Source organism: Hibiscus syriacus, unplaced genomic scaffold (genome assembly GCF_006381635.1).
Source record: "Hibiscus syriacus cultivar Baekdansim isolate YM2019G1 unplaced genomic scaffold, ASM638163v2 tig00111543_pilon, whole genome shotgun sequence".
Taxonomy (NCBI): Eukaryota; Viridiplantae; Streptophyta; class Magnoliopsida; order Malvales; family Malvaceae; genus Hibiscus; species Hibiscus syriacus.
In genome coordinates this window covers 814,864-838,961 of record NW_024063116.1, presented here as the reverse complement: position 1 = coordinate 838,961, position 24,098 = coordinate 814,864, and the positions used below count along the sequence as shown (strand labels likewise).

The 24,098-nt window shown below is 38.5% G+C and overlaps 2 protein-coding genes across 2 annotated transcripts; one reads left to right on the top strand and one right to left on the bottom strand.

The window, feature by feature from the left end:
- Positions 1 to 838: 838 nt before the first annotated feature.
- On the bottom strand, positions 839 to 19,244 carry LOC120164847 (AP-2 complex subunit sigma-like). The gene is made up of 6 exons (XM_039174489.1): positions 19,179 to 19,244; positions 17,982 to 18,080; positions 17,808 to 17,862; positions 17,456 to 17,619; positions 17,092 to 17,141; positions 839 to 890 (listed from the first exon to the last, which is right to left on the bottom strand). The coding sequence occupies exons 1-6, from the start codon at positions 19,242 to 19,244 to the stop codon at positions 839 to 841; spliced, it is 486 nt and encodes a 161-aa protein (XP_039030420.1).
- A 145-nt stretch (positions 19,245 to 19,389) lies between these two features.
- LOC120164834 (WEB family protein At1g75720-like) lies at positions 19,390 to 20,619 on the top strand. The gene is made up of 2 exons (XM_039174482.1): positions 19,390 to 19,577; positions 19,975 to 20,619. The coding sequence occupies exons 1-2, from the start codon at positions 19,434 to 19,436 to the stop codon at positions 20,434 to 20,436; spliced, it is 606 nt and encodes a 201-aa protein (XP_039030413.1). The 5' UTR covers positions 19,390 to 19,433; the 3' UTR covers positions 20,437 to 20,619.
- Positions 20,620 to 24,098: the final 3,479 nt, after the last annotated feature.

Below are 24,098 nucleotides of genomic sequence, written 5' to 3'. Positions count from 1 at the left end.
ACAGAACAGTTTTGCTGTAGTGTTTTCCAAAGACGTTGAAAGCAAATATATTCAATCGACTAAAGGAAAAGCTCGGAATGGATAATTAAGTTTGTGGGGATTGTTAGAATTCAAACTTGATCTTTAATTCTTACGAGGAGGAAGCGCATATTAAGGTTGACAAAACTAGAAGACTCTTGAAGCAATTTGTAAATTGCTTATCATTTAAGGTGGCAAAATTAAAATTACAAATGGCAGTAACTAAGATATTTTCGCAGCAAAATTGAAGTACAATGTTGCAACAAGAAAACTCCAAGATTAAGAAAAGTGAGGCGGCAAAACAAGGGATAAGGCAACCATGAAATTCCACCACGTGAGAGAAGAAAGGCGACAGTGAAGGATAGCAAAACTAGGCGGTTTATTAACTATTATATATAAATGTAATTGGTTATTAGTATGTAACGTATTTGGTTGTTCGTATCAATAATATTGTGCGAGTTACCAACGCTTCCAACATATTCTACACTAGACGAATCAAGCAATCTCATTGATTAAAGGGATGATTATTATCCTTAGATGTCTCAGGTTCGAACTCAACGTCTATAAGATGCTTGAGCATTCATTGTCAAATGATTGAGTCTTTCAAAGAGATACTACCTTTTAATCACCCTAGATTAATAATAATAAAAAAACACTAGATGCTGTTGGGACCAAGTAAGCTTATGATGTGCATGGTAACACGATCAAACAAGTTAGCCTTCACATGCACAAGATAAAGACTGCAAAAAAATAGAGGCAACAATCGAGAAAATTCAACACAAATTGCACCATCTTTCTTTCATGCATAAATGATTCATCTTTACTCTAGCTTCTCCAGCTCCCCCATTCTCTTTATGATTGTCGTAACCGTCCTTCGATTGGTCCCCGAACTTGGGCTTCGACTTAGGAAAAAGTGGATTGGAGTCGCCACCGATCATTCATTTAAAAATAAATGGGTTGACCGGGTACCTTATTTCTTACCTGATCTGCGTCTTACCAAAGATGTGTCGGATTCGGGAGTCGGTTACAGTCAAGGAAGGGTTAGCACCCTTGAACTGCCCTTTCGGTACTGTGTAATTTCCAGTTGTCTTTAATTAAGAAAATCGTAATTTTAAATTGGAAGGTAAAATATCGATCCGATTACTTACAATTGATTGACTTGAAAGTGAACCTTTTAGGAGCCGAAACGTATATTAGAAAAGGTGATGAAAATGAATTAAAATTGAAAGATAAAGAAAACGAAACAAAGAACAAAAATAACAATAGATGATACACCAAAAGTAACATAATCGTCATGGAGATATAGAACATGAAGGAAATAAAAATGAAGACAAGTATGACAACATGTGATAAGATAAAAAAAATGAAAGAATAAAGAAATAAGAAAATAAGACCCAATAAAACGGAAAAAAAAAAATAAATAAATAAAACATAATAAAGGTGAAATAAAATAATATACAAATGTAAAGTGATAAGAATTAAATAAAATGTACATATGTATATAAAAAATGTAAAATAATAGCGTATAAGGTAAAATTAATAAAAAACATATAATAATATTAATTCCATATATATATAATAGCTAAATATGAGAGAGAGGGAAAAATATATAATAATAATAGAAAAATTAGATAATAATTACAGTAATACAAAAGTAAGGAAATAATAAGATAGAATACAAAACATATATATATAATAACGTTTAAACAAGATATTAGTATAAAAAAAAAGATACAAAATGAAATGAAAATAAACGAAAAGAAGTACGAACGATAATATATCTACGTGTATATATAAGAAATAATGAAAAATGGTATAATATAACATAAATAAATAAAACACCAAAAAGATAAATATATTTTAGTATATATATATATAATAAGGATTGAGATGAAACGAAAAGCAAATCAAGTGGCCAATTTGAAAGTAAATCGGAATTTAAAATCGGATTTGGGACCAAAATGATGAGCCTTTAAGGAAGAAGGGACCGAAAGAGTAGTTTACCCTAATTTAGACAGAAACACGCGGATGTTTAAGCATAAAAATCAAAATTTTTTAGCAAAATACACATTTCTCTCTTCTCCAAACCGAGTCCTTCCCCCTTTCTCTTTTTCTCTGCTTGGTTCATGTGTTCTTGATGAACACATGAACGCCGCCGTAGTTCCCAGACTCCGGCCACCGTATGCCGCCTCGTCGGCCACCGCGAACGGCGCTGGCCGCGGTCCTCGGCGGCGAAAATGAAAAAGCTTTTGTTTTTTTGAAAGGTCTTCTTGCGTAGGTTACAAAAATCCAACTAGTTTTTTTAAACGGGCCTCGGGGTCGTGTAGATCTAGCAAAATAGCTTCGAAAGCAACCCCCTTTGGTCCTCGGCCAAAACGTTTTTTGTTGTTTAGAATCAAACCAGAGTGAAGGAAATACATACATACAAAGTAAACAAGAAAGGTACGAAACTTTTACCCTTTATTTTGATACGAAACGTTTACAAAATATCGATCTCTGAAGTTACTTGCTTGTATTTCACTAATGAACCCTCGTAATGTTTGTATGTGCGGGCTGTTGTGATGATCTCGTATGTTCGTCTAGTTAAAAAAAAAAACCTCCTCCTGAGTGTTCTAGTTACCTCTATTTATAGTGAAAAAATCAGCCTATTTAGTGTTCTAATTCGAGTAAAATACTAATGTGGGTTGTTGATGATGGTTGTGATTCTTGCGCCGGAGGACTCGGACTGTTGGGGACGTGAGGGAGGCGTGCGAGAGAAGGACTGCTGCGCTGGTGGAGAGAGGCGGCTGAAACCCTAATTTGCCATAGGGTTTCTTCACGTGGGACTTGGGTTTAGTCCACTGTTGGGCCCTGAAAAGAAACATGTAAATAAATATATAATATAATTTATAATATAAATATATATTATATAACATAAGGACGAAATTTAGTGTATTCAGCTGCCCCTCTTTGCTCATTGTCGTGTAACGAAAAGAGAGTAAAGATTAAAAGACATAAATTTCGTCCATATCGAATATCCTCTGTCGTAGAGTTAAAATTCGATGTTGAAACTGGTTTTTAAATCACGAAATGATTCCCTTGTCGTGAGGTTGAGTCAAAACTGGAAGATTCTGAGTATGAGTCATTCATTGTGAAGTTTGGCTTCGAGTTAGATATCCTCCGTCGTGGAGTTGAAATCTACTCTCGAGCAAATTGTGTTGTTTCGAGTCCAATATCCTTCGTTGTGAAGTTGAAATTGGCTCTGAAATTGAGAAATGTTTGTTGACAACCAGCGGTCCCTTCGTCGTGAAGTTGAACTTGCGTTGTCTGGAGTCCAATATCCTTCGTTGTGAAGCAGAAATTGGCTCTGAAATTGAGAAATGTTCGTTGACAACCAGCGGTCCCTTTGTCGTGAAGTTGAACTTGCGTTGTCTGGAGTCCAATATCCTTCGTTGTGAAGTTGAAATTGGCTCTGAAATTGAGAAATGTTCGTTGACAACCAGCGGTCCCTTCGTCGTGAAGTTGAACTTACGTTGTCTGGAGTCCAATATCCTTCGTTGTGAAGTTGAAATTGGCTCTGAAATTGAGAAATGTTCGTCGACAACCAGCGGTCCCTTCGTCGTGAAGTTGAACTTACGTTGTCTGGAGTCCAATATCCTTCGTTGTGAAGTTGAAATTGGCTCTGAAATTGAGAAATGTTTGTTGACAACCAGCGGTCCCTTCGTCGTGAAGTTGAACTTGCGTTGTCTGGAGTCCAATATCCTTCGTTGTGAAGTTGAAATTGGCTCTGAGTAAAACCTGCAAAGATATGCATATATGTGATGTTATGGATGTCATGCTCTTAGGTATGCCTAAAATGCATATGCAACATATGTTATTCTGGGCTCTGGAGAGTAATCTCGATCTCCGGTGGCCTGTCGTTGTTGACTCTTGAGCTTGAAGTTCCGATCTCTGATCTTGAATTCTTCAAATGTTTGATGATTTTTTTTTTTTTTGTTTTTTTTTTGAAGATGCTCCTCAACCATCTCAAGCATGTGCATGAGCCTTGATCGGCTTCTGGATACCTGTACTTTTCAATGAATCTTTGTACAGTAATATGCGATTATCTTTCATAAAAATAAATAAACCATTAGGTTTAAATCTAATTCAAGATGCTCAAAAGGAATTGGAGGAAAGATGGTCTTTATTTATAAGGGAGGAGAAGAACAAATAATACATGGCAAACATTCTAGAAAATGAATACACAATGATGTGTAAATGAATGTCTTAGATCTCGATAACGTGGGCACTTCTGAGTTGAAAAGCCGTTTGGTGACTTTGAATGCAACCTTTGCCAAAGGATCTTTGAAAATGCGACAACGTTTGGGAGGGTGCAACATTTCTCCGATTTGTTGAGTTCGTAGAAGATTCATGTGTCGGGATGTTTCCACCGTTGATATCCAAATCGCCCTTTCCGGGTTTTCAACTTGGACCCATCCTTAGTTGCAAGACGCCCTTTTGCGGGTTTTCATCTTGAACCCACCTTATTTCCTCTTCTTTTTTTCCTCTTTTTTTCTTTTTTCAATTTAGGGTGCCCTTTCGGGTTTTCACCCTAAACGTTCTTTTTTTTTTTTTTTTTAACTTAGGACGCCCTCTCGGGTTTTCATCCTAAGCGAAGTATTTCTTGACTGTGTCCGAGTTAATGGGATGTGGCAGCTCAGGTCCGTCCATTTCAGCCAGAATAAGGGCTCCTCCGAAGAAAGCCTTCTTCACGACATAAGGTCCTTCCCAATTTGGCGTCCATTTTCCTCGGAAATCTTTCTGGACTGACCAAATTCTTTTTAGCACTAGATCCCCTTCACGGAATATTCTCGGGCGCACTTTTTTGTCGTGTGCTCGGATCATTCGTTTCTGATAGATTTGACCATGATGAATGGCTTTCAGTCTTTTTTCATCTATCAGATTAAGCTGATCATATCTGGATTGTGCCCACTCTGCATCATCCAGTTTGACTTCTGACAAGACCCTGAGAGACGGAATCTCGACTTCAATGGGTAGCACTGCTTCCATTCCATAGGCTAGTGAAAATGGAGTTGCCCCAGTTGAAGTTCGTACCGAGGTTCGATAAGCGAACAAAGCAAAAGGCAACTTCTCATGCCAGTCTTTGTAAGTTTCTGTTGTTTTTTCCACTATCTTCTTAATATTTTTTGTTTGCTGCTTCTACTGCTCCGTTCATCTTTGGTCTGTAAGCAGTGGAATTGTGATGTTTTATGTTGAACTGTTCGCAAGCAGCACTCATCATCTTGTTGTTCAAGTTTGTTGCGTTATCGGTGATAATCCTTTCAGGTAGACCATACCGACATATAATTTCTTTCTTCAGAAACTTGCAAATAGTGGATTGAGTGACACTGGCGTATGACGCAGCCTCTACCCATTTCGTGAAATAATCAATTGCTACGAGAATGAAACGGTGACCATTCGAAGCCTTCGGATGGATTTGCCCGATAACGTCCATGCCCCACACAGAAAAAGGCCATGGTGACGTCATTACATGAAGTGGATGGGGTGGAACATTTATCTTGTCTCCATAAATCTGACATTTATGACATCTCCTAGCATAGTTGATGCAATCACTTTCCAGTGTGGACCAAAAATATCCGCATCTCATTATTTGTCTTGACATCATATGCCCATTTGCATGTGCTCCACAAACCCCATCATGTACTTCTTCCACTATCATTTTTGCCTCTTCAGCATCGACGCACCTTAACAGAACTTGGTTATGGCTTTTCTTGTATAAAACCTCTCTGTCAAGGACATATCCAGCTGCCAACCTTCTAAGGGTTCTCTTCTCGATTTCAGTGGCTTTTTCTGGATAACTCCGATGCTTGATATACTGTAGAATGTCGTAGTACCAAGGCTTAGTATCTTTCACTTCTTCGATTTGGTAACAATGAGCTGGATACTCATACGAATGCATGTTAATTGGCATCATTTCAGACTCCCCTCCAGCCTTGAATGTGGCTGCCAAGGTAGCTAAAGTGTCAGCCATTTGATTTTCTTCTCTAGGCACGTAGTGGAAGGTGACTTCGTCGAACTCTTCGAGCAGATCCAACACTAGTTTTCTGTACTCTAACAGCTTTATATCCTTGGTTTCCCACTCTCCTCGGAGTTGATAGATTACTAAGGCCGAGTCTCCATACACCCGCAAAGTCTTTATATTTTGCCCCAGTGCAACCCGAATTCCCAAGACACAGGCTTCATATTCTGCCATGTTATTGGTACAATCAAAGTTCAGTCTGCTGGTAAATGGGTAGTGACTCCCTTCTGGGGAGACTAGAATTGCCCCGATGCCATGTCCTAGTGCATTTGATGCCCCATCGAAGTGCATTCTCCAGGAACCGTCTGTTGAAATGCTTGCTTCCTCTAAAGATATGGCCATTAAGTCCTCGTCTAGGAAATCAAAGTCCAGTGGCTCATAGCTCTCATCAGTTCTGCTCGCCAAAAAATCGGATATGGCGCTGCCTTTTACCGCTTTTTGGCTCACGTATTCGATGTCAAATTCAGACAAAAGCATCTGCCATCGGGCTAGCCTTCCGGATAGAGCAGGTACACCCATCATGTATTTTAGTGGGTCTAACTTGGAAATCAGCCAAGTGGTGTGATACAACATGTATTGTCAAAGTCTTTTTGTAGCCCATACCAGGGCACAACAAACCTTCTCAATAGGAGGATATCGGACCTCGCAATCGGTGAACTTCTTGCTTAAGTAGTAGATGGCTCTTTCCTTTTTCCCAGATTCGTCGTGTTGACCCAGAACACACCCCATGGAGTTCTCGAATATGGAGAGATACAAAAACAGAGGTTTTCCTGGGATAGGGGACATCAGGACAGGAGTGTGAGACAAATACTCTTTTACCTTCTCAAATGCAATCTGACAGTTTTTATCCCATGCTCCAGGGCTATTCTTTCGGAGGAGGCGAAAGATGGGGTCACATTTGTCGGTTAATTGAGATATGAACCGAGCTATGTAGTTTAGTCTGCCCAGAAAACCTCGAACTTCTTTTTGGGTTCGTGGTGGAGGTAGATTTTGGATGGCCTTAACCTTATCAGGATCGATCTGTATGCCTCTCCTGCTGACTATAAAACCTAATAGTTTTCCAGATGTTACCCCGAAGGTACACTTGCTAGGGTTTAGTCTCAGCTGGAACTTTCTCAATCTCTGGAAGAGCTTCCTCAGATTCTTGACATGTTCACTCTCGGTCTCTGCCTTGACAATCATGTCGTCGACATAAACCTCGATTTCTTTGTGCATCATGTCATGGAACAGGGTCACCATAGCTCTCTGATATGTTGCCCCAGCATTCTTTAATCCGAAAGGCATCACTTTGTAACAGAAAGTTCCCCACATTGTGACGAAAGTGGTCTTCTCCATGTCTTCGGGATGCATCTTGATCTGATTGTACCCCGAAAATCCATCCATGAATGAAAAGTAGGCGTTCCCGGCCGTATTGTCCACCAGAGTGTCTATGTGTGGCAGAGGAAAGTTGTCCTTGGGACTGGCCTTATTAAGGTCCCGGTAATCGACACACATGCGTACTTTCCCGTCCTTTTTCGGTACAGGCACTATGTTGGCCACCCACTCAGGGTATTTGGCCACTTGGAGAAAACCAGCATCAAATTGCTTCTTGACTTCTTCCTTGATCTTAAGAAGCATTTCTGGTCGCATTCTTCTCAATTTTTGCTGCACTGGTTTGAATTCTGGTTTGATTGGTAGTTTGTGAACTACCATATCTGTGTCTAGTCCCGGCATGTCTTGATACGACCAAGCAAACACATCTTCGTACTCCTGAAGTAAGGCTATCAGGTTTTTTCTTGCTTCAGTCGAAAGAGTTGTGCCGATTTTAACCTCCTTTCGATCTTCCTCAGTACCCAAATTTAAGATTTCGATCGCCTCCTCATGTGGCAGTATTTGCTTTTCTTCTTTTTCTATCATTCTCAACAATTCGGTAGGCAAGTTGTACCCTTCTTCATTATCGCATTCTTCAAATTCCCCAAGACAAATGGTTGATTCAAAATCCACCTCCGGATCAGGGTCATTAGTGCCCACATTATCATTATCTGGGAACCTGAAAGGAGGAAGATGTGTATGTGTGAGAGGATAATATCCCACACGGAATGGTCAAAAACTAACTTTGAGAGTAACTGGAAATGAAGTACTGGAATGAAGGAGATAGAGAATGAATTCAAAAATAAAAGAAAAGTTTGTTTGCCATGGAAAAGAAAAATGCATCTTTTATTAAACTTAAACAAAATATTTATTCACCCTTACAAAAGATCACCTATTGCCCCGGGTATAGGCAAATAGGGATAGTTCGAATATTACTCTGAAAGATTCTTGTAAACCACAGGTAGTTCTTCCACCGACCAACTGCTAGGCACGAACCCATGTGGCAGAAGGCATATCCCGGATCTATCTCCGTTGTCAACATCTTCTGTGGTCACGGCATTAACGTTCAGATCTTCCAGAGCCGTTTCTAACTCGGATGTGGTGGTCTCAAACACATAACCACCTGACTTGAATGTTCTGAAAAGCGGCGGGAATGTCATGGGCTTCCTTTGAAATTCGTTCCCAGTCAATCTGGCCAATCTTCTCTCCGGTTCTTCTGGATCTCCTTTCTCTTTTCATGATAACTGGGCTGAAAACCGAGCCCAAATTGGTCTAATTTTGAGATAGGAATAACAGGATTGATCATCCCTTGCAAATATTTCCCAAAACCTCTCCCGGTTCTGGCACCTCGGCCTAGGGTTTGCTTTATCTCCATCCTTGTGCATTTGGAGAGTCGAGGTCTTGGGATTCTCTTTCCTTCTGCCACAAATGTGGCATTCACAAACTCCAAAGAGCGGAACGAACATTCTACCGCTTCCTCGTCTACTTCGATGTATGGAGCCTCCGTGGTCACGCTTGCCACGATATCTTCCTCAGCGTTGATGATTACTAAGGCCCCGTCAATGACAAATTTAACTTTCTGGTGCAACGTGGAGGGTACTGCACCTGCTTGATGAATCCACGGCCTTCCCAAAAGACAACTATAGGACGGCATGATATCCATCACAAGGAACTCAACATCATAGGTGGCTGGTCCGATGGTCAATGGTACCTCAATCTTTCCGATTACCTCTCTTTTGGTCCCATCAAATGCTCGGACCACATTCTGACAAGCTCTCATATGAGAGGTATCTATTGGTAGCCTCTTCAATGTAATCGAAGGCATCACGTTCAGGGCTGAACCGTTATCAATTAAGACACTTGGTAAAGCGTGCCCTTACAGTAGGTAGTAATGTGTAACGCCTTCGTTCGGCCTCTTCCTCCTGATGGAATCTCATCATCTGAAAACGAGATGAGATTATCAGCTTGAATATTGTTCACCAGTCGATCCATCTTGCTGACTGGTATGTCTTGTGGCACGAACGTTTGATTAAGGACATTCAACAACGCTTCTCGGTGTGCTTCCGAGCTTAAAAATAGTGCTAGCATTGAAGTACGTGTAGGTAAGTTGTGGAGCTGTTCTACAATGTTGTACTCACTGTGCTTCAAGATCTTGAGGAACTCTTTAGCTTCTTCCTCCTTTATAGGTTCATTGACGACTAGCACATCTTCTTTGAACGGCTCCAGTGGTCTTTGCCCCACTTTACTATTACCTCCTCCGGAAGTGCTCACCTGACACTCGTACTTCCATGGCACTTGCCGATTGTCCTTATATTGAAAAGGCCGCGGTGCGGAGATTACCACCTTGGCTGGTGTTCTCACTGTCATGCTTGCCTTAGGGGTAATTATCAAAGGATTACCCCTACCAAATTTTCTATCTGATGATTCTCCGGTGGCACAAACATCTGCTTCCCAAGAATCTTGAATTTCTTCGTAAAATTCCAACTCCTTTCGATCCATCATGAGCTGGACTAACAATTTGAACTCTGGGCAATCTTGCACTTTATGCCCTTCTTTGTTGTGGTAACAACAATGGTTACCATCTTCATTTTCTGTCGTATCTGGATATGGTGCAAGAAGCCCTGCCTTTACCATTTGGCTCCATACCCAAGCCAAAGGAGATTTGATTTCCGAAACACTCGATTTAACCTTCTTGCCCCCCTCGGTGGTAACGGCATTGATTCCTGTCTCCTGATGATTGGGCAAGGGATTCTGGGCGACGTTTGGTGCTCCGGAGTTGAAAGTGATCCAATTCTTGTTACGCATTCGTTCCACAAGTCTCTTGAATGCGAGACAACTTTCAATCGAATGCCCCTGCACACCGCCATGGTATTCGCAGTGGGCGCTCTCGTCATACCATTTCGGGTAAGGGGGATTTATTGGATTCATAGGATAAGGCGACATTGCATGAGTGTCGAAGAGTTGTTGGTATAATTCTTTATACGTCATGGGAATGGGGTCAAACTGTTCCCTTTCCCTTTCTCTTCTTGGTTCTCTCTGGTTCTGTCTAGAAGTACCGGATGGTACAGCTGCTGTGGAATTTGAGCTTGAGATCGTAACCCCTTGCTGACATTGTAGGTGTTCACATTGTTGATCTCTCGCTCCTTGTTTTTCATGGGAGGCTTTTTACTGGAGTCCTCCCTCAATCTTCCCTTGTTTAATGGCCAACTCGATCATTTCACGGCCATGACTAAATCTGAAAAACTCCCTGACGTGATTGCTACCAAATGCCCGAAGTAAGGTGCCTTCAAGGTCTGTACAAATAGCTTTCTTGTTTCCTTTTCATCCAAGGGTGGATGAACTTGCACAGATAAATCCCTCCATCTCTGTGCGTACTGTCGGAAACTCTCATTATGTTTCTTCTCTAGGCTTTGTAGCATGACCCGGTCTGGTCTCATATCGTTGATATGCTTATACTGCTCCAAGAAAGACTTGGCTAAGTCTTTCCACGTCTTGATATGAGTTCGGCTAAGCTGGTTGTACCACCGAATAGCTGAACCGGACAGGCTCTCTTGAAAACAATGGATCAGGAGTTGGTCATTCCCGCCATATCCTGTCATCTTTCGACAGAACATAGTAATATGGGCTGAAGGGCAACTGTTCCCGTCGAACTTCTCAAACTCAGGAACTTTAAACTTTGGTGGAAGCACCAAGTCTGGAACTAGGCTCAGCTCCATTGCGTCCACTCCATAATAATCATGGTCTCTCTGGACCATCTTTATTTGATCTTCTAATATTTTTATCTTCTCTTCCATCTTTTTAGCTTTATCTTCCTCGTCAAAGTCTGGGACGTGATAATCATCCGGATGATCATCAGGGATGATTGTAGAAGTTTGTATCTTCACAGCAGGTGCAACTTTCGCTTTGGTAACGAATGAGTCCCCGGGTAGTGCTGCTTTCCCTTTAGTAGCAGATGCGTCCCCGGGTAATATTCCGGGTGAGAGAACCACTTGCGGGGTTGGTGGTATGGCCACCCCCTCGGAAGAATTGCCCCCTGATGCACTAGCTTGCTGTAGACCCGACAACTTGGCTACGATTTGGTCGACCAAGGACTCCTGATTTTTCTTGATGGACTCAAGAGTACTTTCACTGTTCTGAGCCATCTTATCTTCTAGCTCCTTTTGAAGTCTTGCCATGTGTTCTTCGATCTTCTCTATTCTGGCTTCCATTTGTCTCTTTTTTGCTCGAGTATTGTGCGGGTGATGTGTATCTGATGCTTGCGGTGGTAAGCTCGGTGTCTGAGACATGTTCTGTTAGTTAATACGAATGTAAAAACATGGAAAATATAAAATAAATAAACATGAGATATAAAATGCAAGAAATGCAATGTATGATGTATGAAATTGGAGGCATTGATCCAGAAAAGTGTTCATTATTATAAATAATCCTTATTCAGACAAGAATGTTTTATCTTTTTAGAGACATAAAGACAGATTAAAGGTACATTCGGACTAAATCCTCTAGACCCCGAACAGCTTCCAGTAGGTTGACAAGTCTTCTGCCTTCATCTGTCACTGGTTGAATGCCTTGTCGAACCACACCAGCTTCCCTTGCTAGGCCGTGAAGATGACGGGCTGTTTTTTGCACTTGATCCAGGAAATCTCGGATGGTTGCGTCTCGGGCCCTCACCCTTCGTTGTGCTTGTTCCCAACGGAAACGCCATTGTAGTCCTTCGTCGAAGGGCACCATCTGAAGCTCGTTTGCTTGCCTGTTGAACCCATCTATAATAGCTTCTAACTCAGCTATCGTCTTGCCATCTTTCTCATGCTGTTTCTCTAAGTCAGCTACCCGAATTCTCAAGCGTTGGTTCTGATATTGACTATCTGCCAAGCGTCTTTGGGCAGTCTTTGTTTGTTCTTTCCAAGCTCTCATCAGGCCCCTCGAACTTCCTTTTCAGGCTATGAGCTTCGTCTTTCCAGTATTCAGAGGTTACCTTCAACTTGGAGTTATCCTTGACCTTATCTTGATACCCCTTTCTCAAGTCTTCGAGCTCAAAACGGACTCTTTTTTGTTCTTTTTCCAGTTTTTCTGCCCGATCTTTCTGAGAGTCAGCATCAAGCTTCCACTGATAACGTTCAGCTTCAAGTTCCTTTATCCTTTGCTTCAGCTCATTATTCACGGCTTCAAACTCGGTCTTGGCTATCTCGAGTTCAGAAGGGACGTGCCTGAGATGTTCCTCCATGGTCCGGGTGTCATCACAGTCTGGCACAGGGATATTGTCATTCTTTCTCAATCTTCGCCACTCCACATAATCCGGAGTGAGCATACTTCTGGCAGCTACAACATCCATCCGGAATACTTTCCTCCACGAATCGGCTACTTCTTTGATCATCTTCTTATAGCTGTCGCCGTGATACTCAAACTCTGACCTAGCTAACCCGCATGTTGCTGGGACAAACTGACGTGCTCCATATTGTCTAAGTGCTAATAGCGGAGCATACCCGACTGCTCCCCAAAGTCCAAGTAAGGTCACAGTGTCGGAGTCACCACATCGAAAAAGAACATCACTGAGGAATAACCAAGGGGCTCTCAAACAATATCTCGGTCTTGAAGATGCGTAAAGACTTCATCCATTTTTCTTTCGAGGCGCCTTCATGCCATTTTAAGGTAATAAATTCACCTAGAGGTGAATAGGTGGTGCTGAAACGGCGGTAGGCAACCCCGTCAGTCTTCCAGAAGTGGCTGTGAATCCAGACTTGAAGGAGCTGAATGCACCCGGTGAATCTTCCTCCGCCAGTTCTTCGGCAATGATTGAGAGATCGAAAGGTCTCAGCCAAGATGGCTGGTGCTGGATTGACTCTTCTCGAGAGTTGTTCGAATAGCTCCACTACGGTGGCATCGATGTATCCCAAGGTCTTTGGGAATAAAATTAGACCATACAGACCTAATGCAAACAGGTCTATTGTCTTCCACTCGTCAGGGTGGTGCTTCATTAGTTGTTTGATATGAAGCCAAGCGATTCCTTCTCCACTACCCTTACATCGAGCTCGGTCAGTTACCCATTTTTCATCAACTCCGGCAACCTTAGCTAGTGCATTTTTGAAAGGTTGACTTTTAATGTGCTTAAGGTAGGCACGCTCGAGTTTGATGTTTTCACAATGCAGCAGTGTAGTGTATTCTTCTATGGTAGGCACCATGTCTTCCGGTTAAAGGTGAAGCAACTGTATCCCGGGTTCCAGAATTGAACCAAGGCTCTAATTAAGGGCTCATCAATCTTAACATGAAGCAGAAGTGCAACATCACCGTATCGTTGGCTGAACTTCTGTTTCACCTCATTCTTCCAACTGTCCCAGATGTCCCGGAGCTCTTGTATGTCATTATGCTTTAGGCTGATCGAGGCGTAGCTAACCAGCTCTGACACATAGCTGTCTTGAAGACTGTCTCCCTTTTCCTTCTGAGTCTTCTCGGACCATAGTCGTACCTCAGGGTTTTTAATCTCTTGTATTACAACACCTTTATCCATTAATTCAGATTATTTTGTGCGTAATGAACGTCTTTTTAGGGATCAATGGCCTCTTGTTATGATGCAAATGCTAAAAACAAACACAAAGGCAAATGGTTAGTAAAATAAAAATAAATGGAAATAAATAAAAATAACAAGAAATAAATGGCAATAAAACATAAGAAAAAACAAATGGTTAGGAAAAAATTGTCCTAGGTTTTGGAATGTGGTTTTGGGGTAGGCTCTATTTCTTCGAAGTCTCCTGGTTTAGGTTCTAAAAACGGTACCCGAGTTCTCCTTGCTGGTGCCCCCTTGGGCTTACCAGACCCTTAGTCCTAAACCCATCACAGGCTTGTGTGGACTAAGTTAAACTCGAGGGGACACATTCCCTTATGTCTATGCGGAGAATAAATTCACACGAAGACATAAGGTATATGAATCCCGAAGGCTACTTGCTAGGCATATGCGGTGAATAAATTCACACGAATGCGTCGCTTTCACCCCACTTAAAGGGTTCGGAGCTCGGGTATAGAGCCTTTGGATGAAAAAGTTTGGAAGACTGAAATCATTAGAAAACGGTCAGTCCAACTATTTACTCGAAAAAAAATATAACCAAAAGTAAGTAATAAGGATCGAAATGTTACCTTAACGTTCAAACTTACCCTTTTCATTAGAAAGACAACTGGAAATTACCTTAGCCTGACTCACTTACCTGTCCCCAGCGGAGTCGCCAAGCTGTCGTAACCGTCCTTCGATTGGTCCCCGAACTTGGGCTTCGACTTAGGAAAAAGTGGATTGGAGTCGCCACCGATCATTCATTTAAAAATAAATGGGTTGACCGGGTACCTTATTTCTTACCTGATCTGCGTCTTACCAAAGATGTGTCGGATTCGGGAGTCGGTTACAGTCAAGGAAGGGTTAGCACCCTTGAACTGCCCTTTCGGTACTGTGTAATTTCCAGTTGTCTTTAATTAAGAAAATCGTAATTTTAAATTGGAAGGTAAAATATCGATCCGATTACTTACAATTGATTGACTTGAAAGTGAACCTTTTAGGAGCCGAAACGTATATTAGAAAAGGTGATGAAAATGAATTAAAATTGAAAGATAAAGAAAACGAAACAAAGAACAAAAATAACAATAGATGATACACCAAAAGTAACATAATCGTCATGGAGATATAGAACATGAAGGAAATAAAAATGAAGACAAGTATGACAACATGTGATAAGATAAAAAAATGAAAGAATAAAGAAATAAGAAAATAAGACCCAATAAAACGGAAAAAAAAAAAATAAATAAATAAAACATAATAAAGGTGAAATAAAATAATATACAAATGTAAAGTGATAAGAATTAAATAAAATGTACATATGTATATAAAAAATGTAAATAATAGCGTATAAGGTAAAATTAATAAAAAACATATAATAATATTAATTCCATATATATATAATAGCTAAATATGAGAGAGAGGGAAAAATATATAATAATAATAGAAAAATTAGATAATAATTACAGTAATACAAAAGTAAGGAAATAATAAGATAGAATACAAAACATATATATATAATAACGTTTAAACAAGATATTAGTATAAAAAAAAAGATACAAAATGAAATGAAAATAAACGAAAAGAAGTACGAACGATAATATATCTACGTGTATATATAAGAAATAATGAAAAATGGTATAATATAACATAAATAAATAAAACACCAAAAAGATAAATATATTTTAGTATATATATATATAATAAGGATTGAGATGAAACGAAAAGCAAATCAAGTGGCCAATTTGAAAGTAAATCGGAATTTAAAATCGGATTTGGGACCAAAATGACGAGCCTTTAAGGAAGGAGGGACCGAAAGAGTAGTTTACCCTAATTTAGACAGAAACACGCGGATGTTTAAGCATAAAAATCAAAATTTTTTAGCAAAATACACATTTCTCTCTTCTCCAAACCGAGTCCTTCCCCCTTTCTCTTTTTTCTCTGCTTGGTTCATGTGTTCTTGATGAACACATGAACGCCGCCGTAGTTCCCAGACTCCGGCCACCGTATGCCGCCTCGTCGGCCACCGCGAACGGCGCTGGCCGCGGTCCTCGGCGGCGAAAATGAAAAAGCTTTTGTTTTTTTGAAAGGTCTTCTTGCGTAGGTTACAAAAATCCAACTAGTTTTTTTAAACGGGCCTCGGGGTCGTGTAGATCTAGCAAAATAGCTTCGAAAGCAACCCCCTTTGGTCCTCGGCCAAAACGTTTTTTGTTGTTTAGAATCAAACCAGAGTGAAGGAAATACATACATACAAAGTAAACAAGAAAGGTACGAAACTTTTACCCTTTATTTTGATACGAAACGTTTACAAAATATCGATCTCTGAAGTTACTTTGCTTGTATTTCACTAATGAACCCTCGTAATGTTTGTATGTGCGGGCTGTTGTGATGATCTCGTATGTTCGTCTAGTTAAAAAAAAAAACCTCCTCCTGAGTGTTCTAGTTACCTCTATTTATAGTGAAAAAATCAGCCTATTTAGTGTTCTAATTCGAGTAAAATACTAATGTGGGTTGTTGATGATGGTTGTGATTCTTGCGCCGGAGGACTCGGACTGTTGGGGACGTGAGGGAGGCGTGCGAGAGAAGGACTGCTGCGCTGGTGGAGAGAGGCGGCTGAAACCCTAATTTGCCATAGGGTTTCTTCACGTGGGACTTGGGTTTAGTCCACTGTTGGGCCCTGAAAAGAAACATGTAAATAAATATATAATATAATTTATAATATAAATATATATTATATAACATAAGGACGAAATTTAGTGTATTCAATGATTGCCTGCAAAATGCAACATGACTAACTACGTGTACTATAGATTCTAAGCCATTAGACATTAGCATTGCACCTCTACAACAGGAAAAAGAACTTTGAATAAGATATATCTTACTGCTATCATATCCAAAGAGTACATGACATAGCATTTCGGTAAATTGTGCAAAACTATGAAAATTCCAAGACCAAAAATATTAAAAACAATTCGAAGGATAATGATGGAATCATGGAAAAGAAATGTATGGCCAGAAAAAGGAAGCAACGGTAATGATTTGGGAAGGACAGAGCTGCAGTTATGATCAATGTTAATCATAGAACCATCTGCATGAACAATAATTAAAAATTTAAAGGTGCAGAGAAAAATGCAGACCTTTTTGCTCTCCGGTAAGAATGAATTCATCAAGTATCAGATAGACCTTTAAGAATTTCCAGGGAAAGGGTAAATCATATTGCAGAATTATGACAGTCAAGATTAATGCACACGGTGACACTGATGCGTATCAAAGCAGGAAAGGAGGCAGAACTAGCTTTCACAAGCACAAGATAAAGACTGCAAAAAAGCAATTTGAAAAGGCGGTTCAACATTTGTTAAGGCCTGAGAGCGCAAACCTTCATCAACAACTGGAAAGCTTTTGAAAATGGCATCTTCATAAAAATCACAAAGTAAATTTCAATACAGCAAGTTATGTTGATGCAAAAGTTAACAATAACAATCAGAGTAGTTGCATGCATTGTGAAAATTAAAAACCAAGTCGAGCTTGCAAACATTACTGAAGAAACGATCCAATATCTCCACAAATAAATGGATGCTTTCCGAGTATGCCAACTCATTATCCGTTATGTCAACACACAAGGAGAAGAACAATCCAGCATATGGCCTGTAGATTACCGAAACTGCATCAGAAGATTATGCATAGAATCAATAAAAATTCAGCAATTCAATCAATGCTTAAAGTCTAGATCTCTACCCCTGCTATCATATTTCTTCAATTAAACAAAAACTTTCCTTACACCTGGAAATTGAAAATAGGAGGGAAAACATACTTTATAAAAGGATTGAAAAGGAGAAGTAGGAAAGTCACGTGCCCCAACGAAATTGGTAAACTTTGGATCTCTGTTAACAACCAATCGGTGAACCTGTAAATGTATAATCAAGATATGAAAGAACCCAAACTAAGAAATCGTCCAAAACTCAAACTATAAACAAAAGGTCTAGATTTTTTAATAATAATCAATATAAAGGGAGAATGTAATACCTCATATTCGACCTTGTGCTTCTCTGAATCATCGAGAGGAGCATAGTATTTGGCTGGACGAGTCTTGCCTTGCCTGTTTTGCAACAAAACGAATTGGATCTGCCATGATCAAGAACACAACAAAAAGATCAACTAAGATTTCAGATTTTCTATCCCAATAAAAAAAATGCCATCTTCGAGAAAGAGGAAGAGTAAAGAATAAGGTTGTACCATTGTTGGAGCTAATAGGCAAAAATGTTTTTTATTGTTTGTTTGGCACTTGGCAGATGGTCAAAGACGACGGATTTGGAAAGTTTACAAGATGGCGAGTTGACACTAGTACCGTCTACTACCGCATACGGACAGAATCGTATGATACCTCGGAGTTTCTTATCCGTTTATATGGATTACTTAACTAACTCAAGGCCATCTTATCCGTACTAGATTTTATCATACTGTAAAATATTTATTCTAATAAATTAAGAGAATTATCTTTGAATGTATTCAACTTAATGTTTTATTCTCAAATTTCTCTTTTAACCGTGACTCGTTTTTTGTAACTTTTATTTATCAATTTCCTTTTCTTCAATCACACACACTTCTTATATTTACCAAAAAAATAAAAAAACTTTTGGTGTACATTTAATGAAAGAGAAAGGGTATGCGAATTTGGAGTCCCTATTGAAGCAAAAGTAAGTTGTATTATAATTGTCCAACACCTAACTAGAAGCGGATCTAGAAATTTGAAAATGAAGTCCAAAAATTTTAATTCTAATTTTTCCAATAAGATGAGTATGCAAATTTTTTAATTCTTTTTCTTCTCTCAATATATTGAACTATATTTGATCACTTATCTAAAATAATTGGTATGCACTTGATCCCCTAGAGGACCAAGTGCATCCCCATGCACCCAACCTCTCTTTTAGACCAAACATGAAATGAAATTCTCGTAACACATGGATTATTTAATGCTCGAAATTATAAAACCACTCATTTCTATTTTTGTACGAACCATACGATTTTCGTGATTAAAAGAATTATTATTATATATAAAGGTCCTAGTTTTAAGCACGACGTCTATAAAATATTTGATTGTTCATTATTAAATTATTAAAAAGCTTTTAAATAAATGCTACATTATAATTACCTTATACTTTTTAAAAAAGTAATTTCCACTCTTGAAAATTTGAGTAAATCAAAGGATGAGAGAGAAGGGACCCAAAAACTCCCAAGTGCGAGATACTGGGCCCTTTGATGTTTAAAAGCGCCTCTTTTCATTCCCATCAACGCGGCACTAGCTTCACTCTTCAGATTTCAGTGTCAAATATATAATAGAATTCCAGTGAAGTGAACGCCAAGTAACGAAGCTCCCTTCCCACCCTATATCCCTTTGCTCCATTTCAACATTTAGCCACTTGAAACTCGAAACCAACCTCCCTAAATACATAACAGGCTTCTTTTGACAACTTTCATATGATAGAAGGTGAAGGTGGTGTTCTGATGGTCATGCGGGCGGAGATCGATACCAGGGCGCCATTCAGTTCGGTGAAAGAGGCGGTCTCCTTGTTGGGGGAGAAAATTTTAGCCGGTGAACTTTATGCCAACACACTCAAGGAGGTAATTAAGTCGACTTGTTTCTTTTCTCCTTTTCGTCATGGTAGATAGACATGCATGTGTATTTTTTCCATCACTCTAGATGTTCATTTACCGTAAAAATATAACATGTCATGTCATGCATAGCGGTTTCATCAATGATCCATATGGTAAAATCAAATATATGTTGTCCATCAAGAAAGGTGATGAAGATATATCTCCATCCCCCTTCTAGAATGTCTGAGATTATTTTCAAAACTTTAGAAAGGGAGGATTATCCATAAAGAGAGCAAGCATACATTCTGTCACTGTCCACAGTTTCCTTGTAAACTAATCAACTGGAATATTGTAAACTTTATATGATATTTTTGGTAATGTTATAATCTAAATTAACCAGTTTTACCAAGTTAATTTTTGACAGATGTATGGTGAAGCAAGTGGAAATGGTTCATCCAGGCTGGGAACCGTGAATACTGAGCTGAAAGAGACAAAACATAACCTTGAAAAAGCCAGAGAGGAGAGTATGACAATGGCCAATTGTCTGTCTTCTCTTAAAGAGGAGCTAGAAAGAACCAAGAGAGAATTGCAGAAAATGAAGGAACGAGAAACCCATAAACGAATGGAGGAGTTTGATATGGAGCTTGTCCCAGACCACGTGAAGAAAACACAACCATGCAATGAACAAGGAACAGAGTTCCAAAAGAAGAGATACGTGACATTTGCAAATCCACCTTCTTTGGCTCAACTTATTATTCCACCAGGTGTGGAGAAACTCGAGAGGCACCCTTCACTAAGAAAGAAGAAGAAGAAGAAGCCATTGATTCCCCTGATTGGAGGGTTATTCTCTAGGAAAAAAGGAAACCCAGAAATTGCATCACCATAAAGTCCCTGAATCACTCCATAGTTCCAACAATAATTATCAACTGGACCTTTTTTTTTCTTTTCTGAAGCTTCATAATTTCCTTCTTCATACACTTGTAAGTTCTAGCAGGGTAAGTCATAAGCAGAATGTGATTGTTTTTGTTATGTTTGACTTGAAATCAAATTTGGCAAGTTGGAAAATTCATCTTGGTTGGTGGCCAACTTATTGGAAAATTCATATTGGTTGGTGGCCAACTTATTGGAAAATTAATATTTGGTAGGTGGCCAACTTTGCACATGAGAATTTCATCTTTGGTCCATAAAATATTAGGTTATTTATAAGTTTATTCCTTAAAACTCAAGTATAAATAGGCCTAAGTATTTTATTATAAATCATCCCAAAAACAAGTTCTCTCTTCCATTTATTTTCTTCATTCTCTCGCTTTGGGAATTCTAAAGAATTCCATTTGTTGTAATATTTTGTTGATAGTGAAGTTATCATCTGGTGTGGTGCCCGAGGAGTAGACGATATTCTCGTCGAACCTCGTAAATTTGGTGTGTTCTCTCCTTTATTGTTCTTTATTCAGTTTTTTCATTGTGTTTCAATATTCAATAGTTTGACGGGTTTATCCACTGTGCAACCTTTGGTGGTTTTGATCTTGACATTTTAGGTCAATTTTGAAACTATGTTTGTGTGGGAAATAACCTGGTTTTGGTGTCTAAACACCAAAGGCGGAATCCCTTCACTCCATGGGTGATTCCCATAAAGAGAGCCTTCTTTGCTCTCGGATCAAGCTTGGATTTCTTCACATGATAATAAACAGTGGATCCAAATACATGTAAGGAATCATAATCAGTAGCAAGTTTTCCAGACCATACCTCCAATGGTGTTTTTCTTCCTATCGCTGATGATGGCAGACGATTGATAAGATGGCCAGCATATGTCACAACCTCAGCCCAAAATGCCTTACTTAACCCATCATTAGACAACATACATCGAACTTTCTTCAATAGTGTTCGATTCATACGCTCTTCCACCCCCATTCTATTGTGGTGTATTTCTAACAGTGAAGTGTCAAACAATATCATACTCATGGCAACCTTCAAAGAATGGGTCACTTTTATATTCCCCTCCATTGTCCGTCCTAAGACATTTGATCTTTATACCAGTCTGGTTCTCGATCATATTTTTCCATTTAAGGAAAATTCGAAGCACTTCATCTTTAGACTTCATCGGATACACCCAAACTCTTCTGGAAAAGTCATCTACAAAAGTTAGAAAATAATGGTTTCCTCCCAAAGACAGTGTCTTTGAAGTACCCCATACATCTGAGTGAATATAATCCACAATACCTTTTGTATTATGTATAGTGGTGCCAAACTTCACTCTCTTTTGCTTTCCTAGAACACAATGCTCGCAAAAGTTCAATTTGCAAGCCTTTGCACCTTTCAACAATCCTTTCTTTGCCAAAATTTGCAAGGATTTCTCTCCAGCATGTCCCAACCGCATATGCCACAACTGGGTTGTGTCCAAATCATCGCCTTCAGAAGCTGCTGCAACTGCTCCAATAATTGTACTACCTTGGTAGTAACACAAATTATTTTTCTTGATGCCCTTCATCATCACAAGTGCGCCAGATGTGAATTTTAAAACTCCATCTCTCATAGTGACTATTGAGCCTTTGGATTCACTGCTTATTATCATGTGAAGGAATCCAAGCTTGATCCGAGAGCAAAGAAGGCTCTCTTTATGGGAATCACCCATGGAGTGAAGGGATTCCACCTTTGGTGTTTAGACACCAAGAAGATAATTTGTACCAGAGATGTTACCTTCGATGAATCTGCCCTAGTAAAGAAGGTAACAAATGAAGCTGTCCAGACAAGTAATACTCCGCAGCAGGTAGAGCATACTCCAAAACAGGTGGAGTTTCATTAGACGATGATTCCATAAGTTGATGCAGTTGATTCTTCAACTCCAATGGAAGAATCAGAAGATGAAGAGGTTCAAACCCAAGAACTATTGGAGACACCAGAACCACTTGTAGTTACAAGGCCAATGAGAGAAATTCGTAGACCTGCTCGATTTGTTAATATGGTGGCCTATGCTCTTCCAGTTGTTGATGATGATTTCCTATCACTTACCAAGAAGCAATACAAAGCTTGGAAAGTGATAAGTGGAAAAATGCCATGGATGAATAAATGAAATCTCTTCAAAAGAACAACACTTGGAAACTGGCACAATTATCGAAAGATAAAAGAGAAATTGGATGTAAGTGGGTATTTGCAAAGAAAGATGGATCTCATAGCAAGAAAGATGTTCGCTACAAGGCAAGGCTGGTAGCTGAAGGCTACGCTCAAAAGGAGGGAATCGACTACAATGAAGATTTTCCCCCATTGTGAAGCATTCCTCCATTAGAATATTGTTAGCCTTGGTAGCTGTCGTAACCGGTTTTCGTCCGGGCACGAAATTTTTACTTGGAGGGAAAAATAATGTGGATAAAAATGATTTTGATTTAAAATACATGTTTGGGAGTCGCCATTGACCTTTTGGGGTTAGGTAGGTCAAATACCTAAAAAAATAATCTTTTAAAATAGTTTTGAATAAAACATAATTTAAAAGATAAAATTGATCTGCGTATAACAAAAAAAATTAGTAAAATAGGATTCGTGGTCGATTACGTTTAGGGAAGGATTAACACCCCTATAACGCCCAAAATTTGGTACTCATTAATTATAAATTATCTCTTTTATTAGAATTTTAATTATTCAAAAATATATTTAATCTATAATTCTGTTATTTCAAATTTATAATTTTATGAAAATATATTAATTTAAATATAAATAAGATATTTATTTATTTAGAAATATCAGAAAATGGCTTCTAGGTGCTTTAAGACAACTCTTTTCTTAATATTAAAAAATAAATAAATATTAAAACAATTATTTAAAATAGATATAGTTTTATAAAAGTAATATATATTTTTTAAAATATCAGAAAATAGATATCCAATTGCTTTAAGACTACCCCTTTCTTAATATTTAAAAACATAATTGAAATAATTTATAAATAATTTATAAAATTTATAAATAGGATTATAAATAAATATTACTTATTATATATATATATATATATATATGAATAACTAATAATAATATTCAAATATTAAGAAAATATAAAAATAAATAATAACTAAAATCAATATATATATATATATAAATAATAATAATACTCATAATTAAATAAAGGTATTAAATGGATAAATTATAACATTCTTAAAATTAGATTCCTAATTTACCAATTATTTAATATTCTAGTGACTAAGCATGCAATTTTACTTGTATTATTAATTTAGTGATTAAAATAAAATTGTGTAAAATTCGAACATCAAATTAAAATAAATTAAAACATGTTGTTCGGGATTAAAATATTAATTTATAAAATTAAAGGACTAAATATGTTATTTATCTAAAATATATATAATTACGGTTAAGGACTAAAATACATATATGTAAAATTCAAAAACTGAATTAAAAGAATCTAAAATTTGATTTAGTGACTAAAATATAAAGTTATAAAACTGATGGACTGCGGATGGGGTTTACCCATATGTGAAATTTCAAAGATACCCTCACCAAAACGGCGTCGTTTTGATGAGGGTATTTATACCCATTTAAGTCGGCCCC